At 34.8% G+C, this 8,820-nt stretch overlaps 1 protein-coding gene across 1 annotated transcript; it reads right to left on the bottom strand.

Annotated features, from left to right (window-relative positions):
* Nucleotides 1-6,643: 6,643 nt before the first annotated feature.
* LOC110790378 (RING-H2 finger protein ATL65) lies at nucleotides 6,644-8,539 on the bottom strand. Its single transcript, XM_021995163.2, has one exon. The coding sequence runs from the start codon at nucleotides 8,387-8,389 to the stop codon at nucleotides 7,211-7,213; it is 1,179 nt and encodes a 392-aa protein (XP_021850855.1). The 5' UTR covers nucleotides 8,390-8,539; the 3' UTR covers nucleotides 6,644-7,210.
* Nucleotides 8,540-8,820: the final 281 nt, after the last annotated feature.

The following is an 8,820-nucleotide window of genomic DNA, read 5'->3' as shown; positions in this document are numbered from 1 at the left end:
ACCATTTGTAGATTTCTTATACAAATATTGTCTAATGGTTAAGACTGAGATTTAAGAGTATGTGCACAATAGGTGTCAGATTCAAATTTCCTTGTCCCCTTTTTATATTGCCCTTGTGGCTTTTTCGTACAAACAAAAAGAAATTGCAGATACCCTATATTTTATGTATGCACCTACCAATTGTATGTTGGTTCAGTGGTGATTGGGGTTTAATTTGGTAAGGAGAACCCGTGTTCGATCTCCCGGCAACAACAATTGGGAGGGGACTGGAACCTACCCACCCAGAACTCGCCCCGTATTAGCCTTAATGGTGAACCGGGTACTAACAACAACACACAAAAAAAAAAAAAAAAAAAAAAAAAAAAAAGAAAAGAAAGTATGCCACCTCCCATGTCTTGACCGGCCATGAGGTTGGATTTAGGTTTAGGATTCTCTTAATTTCTTTCATCAATTTCCTATCATATCCAATTAATTTGGTTCCAGCATGTCTATCAATGTACTACGTACATATATATGGATGTCAATATGTCATGCGGTGTGCACGTACCTTACCATTAGTCCAACGCTCCAATTCATGTATAAGATGAATACATTGAAATAGTCCTAATTTCCTAAAAGTATTGGATTGAGACACTCCCTTGCAACAAATGTTTAAGATGAATACTCCGTAAGGAATTTAGAAGACCAAAAAATATACTTCACTACCGATTTCAAAGTATATACTGAATTATTTTGGCATAGAGGGTAAATTAGTGTTTGCCATTTCGATTTAAACTAGAACTAGATTTTGGGCTCGGGCGATGCCCCGAAGGCAGAGTCATCACTTGAATAATTGTAACTATGCCTATTTTTCTGTAAAAAAAAAAAAACAAATCATAATTAACTCTTATTTTTATTAAAATCATTTTTCTTTCTTTACTATCACTTTATTATATATTGTTTGCAAAATATAACACGTAAATTTGCATAGCCAAGTGGATAAGTCATTAGTGGTTCCAATCACCAAGTCATGAGTTCGAATCTTGTATTTGTAATTTTTGAATAATATTGGATGACACGTAATGACATGTGTCAAATTGAAAGAGAAGGGCGCCACGTGGCATTGTATACTTTCTTACAAACACCTTTTAATATATTAGTATAGATAAGTTTGATAAGTTTAAAATAGGTGAAAATTAGGTAAACATAACACATTATTTATAATTGATGATTCAATAATTTGAAGTTTGCAATGTAGAACTTCTAATTCGAGTGGAAAGTGTGGTTCAAGTATAAAACATCAAGTAAAGAAAATAAATACAATACATTTTATTCTCACGTATTTGAGCATGAATTACCCAAAGTTGTTCCCCGTTGATCATTTAATAATATTCCATATTATAATTCTCTAAAATGAGCATTAGATACATTTAGCTCTTTAAGTACACATTGGTCTAGATAATCTGAGAATAAAATAGACACTAGGGGTGAAAGTTTGGTAGCAAAAAACTGAAAACAGAACCAAATCATTCGGTTTTTTTATTCTATTCGGTTCAGTTTGGACTGAGATTTTAAAAAAATTTGATTTTATGGTTTGGATTGGACTGAAAAGTATGAAACCAAATAAATCGAACTTGGCTAAAAAAAGTATAATAAGGGCCCAAAATTGGCTAAAAACAGGTATAATATAGTTCGTTTTAAAAAATCCAGTTTGGTTTGGTTTGGTTTGGTTTGGATTGGTTTGGTTTGGATTCGGTTTTAAAAAATGAAAACCGAATTAGTTCGTTTTGGATTCGGTTTGGGTCTTAATCCAAACCGAAAACCGAACTTTCACCCCTATCTATATATTATACTAAAAGAGAGGAAATTAATGTGGTGATGACAAATGTCACTCATTGAGTGGCCTCTCTTTTAGATATAAAAAAATTAAAAAATAAAATACTTGATTGTAAATTATTTTGTTACCTTTTACCCAATAAAGTATTTGATTCTATTTTCCTAAAAAAAGATGTCATTCTATACATGAGAAATACTATATAAAATCTGTTTTTATATTTTGGTAACAAATATAACAATATATGATTATATTTTTATTAAAAAAATTAATCCATTATACGGATTACGTAGTAGGATATTTACAAAAAATAATTAATGTAATATACCGATTTGTACTAACATAATTAGAATACAAATAAATTAGAAAATCAACTAAATATGAATATAGTATAAAAATGGTTACTATAATATTGTATAATATTTTAACAACTAAATTTGATAATTATAAGTAATATTTTATTACTTTAAAAAATAAAGTACGGAGTATGTAACTTCCTTAAGCACGAGAAAAACTTGCGTAACCTTATCTATCTACTATTCTACTATGTAACTCCTTACTTTTTTATACTCCCTCCGTCCCGGAATACTCGACCCGGTTTGACCGGCACAGAGTTTAAGGGACTTGAATTGACTTATTTAATTTAATAGGTAGTAGTTGATAGTGAGGTATTATTTTAATGTAGTTAGTGGGAGGTGGGTTAAGAGGTGGGTTGGGGGAGAGTAGGGGTTGAATTTTTAATTATTTTTTGTATGGAGTAGGGGGTAGGCGGGTTAATAGGGGTGGAGTGAGAAATAATATAATATTGTTATAATATTTCCATTTTTAGAAACAGGTCAAGTATTAAGGGACGGCCCGATAAGGAAAACAGGTCAAGTATTCCGGGACGGAGGGAGTATTTTGCAACTCTTTTATTTTTACACTAACTATAATATTCACACATCTCTGTAATTTTAATGTTATTTGGTGACTATTAATATAGATGATGAACATTGTCAAGTACTCCGTACTTCGTATCATTTTGTGGGATTTGTCTAAATACATAGATAATACTTACATAATACAAATTTAATACCCATATCATAATACAAATTTAATAAAATGACTTATTGTATGTATATAGTGTCAATTTTTATTTAAAATATGTGTCTTATATTGACCGAGGATATGTATAACGAATATTTATCTTTACTTTAATATTCAAAGTAATATTTATCAAGGTTTTGTAAAACATGCTTATTGTAAAAAGAAATTATTTAATAACTTTGTATCTTTTCTTTCTCAAACTTATAATTTCTACTTATCCTTTTATTTAATAGTTCCTTAATCTTTTAAATGAAAGTAATTTAAAGATTTTATAGTTTCATTTTATATTATTAGTTTCTTTGTCTTTGATCATTTGATGGGTATAATATATTTGCCTTTATTTTACATTGTAATCTAATGAAAAATCTTTGCGCGCAATTTTGGATAACGGAAATTGAAGTGGAGTTATATCTCTCTCACTAATTCCCTCTCATATACTTTATTCTATATAAAAAATCTCACAATATCCCATCATACCTATTTTTCTATTAGATTATATAATATAATCTTACAATAACTTATCGCATGAAACTCCGTGAATAGACTATTACAACAATTAAATCCGGACGGAGAGAGTACATAATATAATATTTTTTTTATTTAATCAATTATTCTAATAAAATACTGGAATTGTAGAAGACTCTGTAGTAGAATTTTAAAATTCAAAACTCTCTTAACAAAAAAAATTGAGTCATGGAGTGGGTTTGAGGCGAGTGTGGATACACGGGTGGGTGATAGATTGGGGATGAGTTTTACTTTTAACCCGTTAGAAGGAGATTGGGAGGGGTGAGTACTTTTCCCATCGTGGGTGACGGAAATAGGGATAAGAATTTTAGACGATTACGAGTTTGGAGACTCCGACCAGTTTCAAAGTCATGACTAGCTGAATAAATAAAATAGTGTAGTAGTTGTAAAGTGATCGGATAATGATATAAATATGACTATCAAAGTAAGGATGGATGAGAATAACACTATGATTGACACATGTGACCATCAAAGTAAATGATGGATGAGAATAACACTATCATTGACACATGTGATGAATAGAGATGAAAATAAATTTGTTTATGTACCATTATTTGACTCTATTTTTATAATAAACAAGATACTGATCGAATGGGGAAATATCAAAAAAATTCATAAATTAATTTTAATTAGGATAATATCTAAAAGGTATATGTGTCCAAGTGTAATCAGACAACAAAATTGAGATTTGAGTTTTAAAATTTAAAACTCTCTTACCAAAAAGTAATGTTGAGTTCAGTCGTCTAGGGCTAGGTTTGACACATGTGATGAGTGGGGATGAAAATAATTTGTTCTATGTACCTTTATTTGTTTTCTTTCTTTAATAAGTAAGACCGAATGGGCAATAAAAATTTATCCATCAATAGTTTTAATTAGGAGAATGTCCATAGGCTATATGTGTCCAAATTTTAATGTAATCAAACAACCATATTGTCAAATACTCTAGAATAGAGTTTTAAAATAAACTCTCATACCGAAAAAATAATGTCGGGTTCAGCCGTCTAGGGCTAGGTTTGACACGTGTAATGGATGTGGAGGAAAATAATTTTGTCTATGTACCCTTATTTATTTCATTTCTTTTAATAAATAAGACACCGAATAGGGAGTAACAAATTTATCCATCATTAATTTTAACTAATTAGGAAAATATCTATAAGTTATATGTGTCCAAAGTATAACGTAACCGGACAACCAAATTGTCTAATACTCTTAGAGTGTTAAAATTCAAAACTCTCTTATCAAAAAATAATGTCGGATCAAGCCGTCTAGGGCTTGGTTTGAGGCGGATGTAGATACACGGACGGGGATGAAGCGGGGTTACTTTTATTTTTTGCCTACGAGGCGAGAATTAGGACTGGGATGAGTATGACACCTATCGTGGTGACGGGCATGTGAATGAGAATTTTAGGTTGTGTTGAGGGACCAGCATCACCCCGCTTCGAAGATATCTCTAGCTGAATAAAATATATGGTGGGGTAGGTGTTAAATGATCGGGGAATGATTTAGATGATTTATGAGTTAAGTGGTTATGACTATCGAAGTAAAGAACGGATGAGAATAAATTTATGTTTGACATGGTTTGTTATGAATGAGGAAGAACGTAAATTTATATATGTGCCCTTATTTTTGAATTTGTTAAATAAATAAGACATGGAATGGGCAGTAACATACCGAGCAATCATTAGTTTAATAAGAAAATTATCTATAAGCTCTACTTTGATGATAATTGTCTATAGTTATAGTTTAGATATGCAAATTTAATATTCATATCATAAACCGTGCATCGAATGGGGCGAGTTTGAATCGATTGGATTTGAGAACACTCACCTCCTAATTATATGTGTCACTTTTATATATTTTCATCAATATTATAGCTAAAACAATCAACTTAATACTTCGTAATAAACTTATGTCAATATATTTAAAAGTTAGTTGAAAGGAAAAGTGGATTATTTATTGAATATAGGGATGTCAGTGGGATGGTTTTTTGGGAGATCAACCCGTGCATCCGTCCCAAGTGGGCGGGGTTGAAGAAAGTTTGGTGGGTGACGGGGTTAAAAAATAAATTCGTCACATGTGTCGGGGCTATGGTGGATTTTAGATTGGACCTGTCTGCGTCGTTAATCTTCATCTAATTGATTATGAATATATATACATATATAATTGCTACTAACGTACATATTACAATATTTATTTTAATTTATTCAATTACTCTATTCAGACAAACGAATTGTCAAAGACTCTAAAATAGAGTTTTTAAAATTCAAAACTCTTACAAAAAAAAGAGTTGAACCTAAGGATGGGTTTGAGGCGGGTGTGGGTATACCGGGGGGTGATGATAGGGGATGAAATTTATTTTGTACCTCCCGAGACGCGGATTGGGAGTGGTGGGTATCGTTCCTATCGTTGATGGAGAAGATGGGGAGGAGAATTGTTGGTGGATACGCGTCTGTAGAGCCAGCCCCGCCTCAAAGTCATCTCTAAATGAATAAAGTAAGTGGTGTATGTAGGTGCTAAGTGACCAGGTAATGAGGTTGATGAGGTGACCGTGCGAGTATTAAGTAGGTATTACTATCCAATTAATAAAGGGTGAACGAGATAACTTTATGCTTGATACAAGTGGGAATATTTTTTTTTTATACATCTACCCTTATTTGTTTTAATAAATAAGAAATTGAATGAGCAATAACATATTTATCAATCCTTAGTTTTAATTTGGAAATATCCATAAGTACTGTTTTGATGATATTGTCTACCAGATTTCATATAAATTTATATTTATATGATTGTATCGTGCATCGCACGAGTATTATACTAGTTTTACACTATACTAAAGTTGCATACATAGTCACAGGGACACTTTGAGGAAGGCTATGAGACGAGGAGAGCATTGCAAATTCGCATATCTCCTTAGCACAAGGTATACCATTGATCCTTTTTGACTCATTCATCAAAAACAACCTATTGAAGAGATAAACTCAAACACAATTGACACAAAATTTCCAATTCCAAGTACCAAAAACCATAAATTTCCCCTACTTTTATTTCTCGAGTCACAAAAGTCAAAAGCAATATTAATAAGAAGGCCAAAACAAAACCAACAAAAGAATTATCCAAAAGTCGGACCAATAGGTCCAATACCAATAAATCTCCCATTTGGCCAAAGTATAGTACTCCACCATAGTAGTAAACACAACAAAGAAAACAAGAACTTGAGTGTACCACAAATTAATTCCTAACATTTAATGACCGGCTTTTCTATTTTTTTCTAACCAACATCAATCCAATCAAATCAACAACGTAACCCTATTTTCTAACCCACTCTCGATTAAAATTTCGTCTACATCACTAAATTTAGGGTTACAATTGATCGTCACTTCTACGGTTCTACTCCTATTTCATAACCTATCAACTTTAATGCTACAATTAATTACCAAAAAACCGTCATTAAATCTCGTTTACATCATTACATTTGTGACTATGGATCTAGAGAGAAGTAGATAGATGGAGAGAGAGTAACCCCAAAATTAATTAAAAAGCAAAACCTCCATATTTAAAAGTTATATTATCTCTCTCCATCGGTCTATCACTCCCTTCATATTTTTAATTTCTCTGTCGTCAATTTCACCCATTTAATGCACTCGACAGTTGACACAACCTCCCATTAAATTTCCTACTACATTTACGCCACCTCCCCCCACCACATTTACACCCCTCCGACCCATCTCCACAGTCCATTTCCTCCTTAATCCAACGCCATTCTCACCTCCCACGTGTCATGATCTTCTACCGTCTGTTAAACCTCTCCGGTGAAATTAACGCTTCAGGATCACCCGTCCTCATTCTACTCGACGAAAATATTCCCGGTCTTGCAAACAACGGCGACGCCATCGGCTTCATTCTTCTGGAAGATTCGTCTGTGCTGGCGTACCGTAAGCTTGTTGAGGACTCCGACATAGGGAAAAACCCTCGCCGCCGGAAAAATGATGGCGATTTTATCGTTCGCCGGAAGGAAAACACTCTGGATTTCGCCAACGATCTGAACGGCGTTGACGACGGTCGTTTTGTCCATAAGAAGCTCCGCCGCTGTCGGTGGTGATATGGCGTTGTTGCCGCCTCCATAACTAACCTTTCAGACGGGAAACTCCGCTCAAAACCAAACGAATACGACCTTTTAAGTAGAAAATCCAGCTCTCTTCTATTATAGCGGTGATCCTCCGACTGAATTATCCTCCTCTCAGGCGAGAAAATCTCCTGAATTTCACCAGAATTATGCTCCAAGTCAACTTCTGGCAGCGGTTCTAAAAACATACTCTCGAGGAGGATTCCTTCGTCGAAACTCGGACGGATTCTCGCTGCCATAAGCGGCGACAACAACGGCGATTCCAGCGGCGGAGGGAGGTAAACTCCGGCGCGGCAGAGAGGACACGTAGCGTGCGACCGAAGCCACATGTCGATACACTCAACGTGGAAGGCGTGACAACATAGAGGCAGAGTGCGAATACCTTCTCCCTCCTCAAAATCAAGTAAACAAACTGCGCAATCATTAAATCCGTCCACTTCGATAAACCCTAACTTCGTCGGAAACTGGTAGATTGTTAACGGAATATTCTTGATCACTGTTTCGTCAAGGCCGTAAGGCGAGTAAACGTAGAAGCCGTCAGAGGACTCGTAAGGCGGCGGAGGAGAGCCGAAATCGGACGAAGGGAAGAATCTACGGCGGCGGTGACGCCGGAAGAAGCGAAGAAAAGGAGGAAAGAGATGTCGGGAGATAAGACGGGAGTATGTGATGAATAGGAAAGCTGCGGCTGCCACAACCACCATGGCGATCAACGGTGGACTGAAGTCGATTGGTTGTTTGGACGGTGGAGATTGGTGGATTAGTAGAGCGGAGGAGGAGGGTGTTGGAGGAATTGTGGGACCTAACATAGGGGAGTGTTCGTGTTCTGGTGGTCTGGCAGCCATTTTTAGAAAGAGAAAGTGAGCGAAGATGAGAGAGAATGAGTGAGGAAGGTGGAAGAAGTGGAGGGGTTGGGTGTGAACTGTGAAGAGTTAATTTTATTACATCATTCTTTGGAAAATTCTAATGTGGAGTTACGATGGAATTGTAGGCAGGGGTTAGTGACACGTCAGCTGGGGTTTAGTCACTTTAGTGGAATTTAAAAGGAAAGTTGGGAGGAATGGAGGACAATAGGTAGACTAAGTGAACATCGAGAATGGTGCACTAGAAGAATACAATTCCACTTGTATGGACCCGGTCCACCATAAGATTACCATGGACCAGGGTAATTAGGTAATTTTAACAGTGAGTAATTCTAAAAACTGTAGGTTCTGTAAAGTAACTATATCTCCAGAATAATAACTATGAACATAATAATGATAAGAATAACTATTCT

This window comes from Spinacia oleracea, chromosome 4 (assembly GCF_020520425.1).
Source record: "Spinacia oleracea cultivar Varoflay chromosome 4, BTI_SOV_V1, whole genome shotgun sequence".
In the NCBI taxonomy this organism is placed as follows: domain Eukaryota; kingdom Viridiplantae; phylum Streptophyta; class Magnoliopsida; order Caryophyllales; family Amaranthaceae; genus Spinacia; species Spinacia oleracea.
The sequence above is the reverse complement of the archived record's forward strand: the minus strand, read 5'-3'. Positions and strand labels throughout refer to the sequence as shown.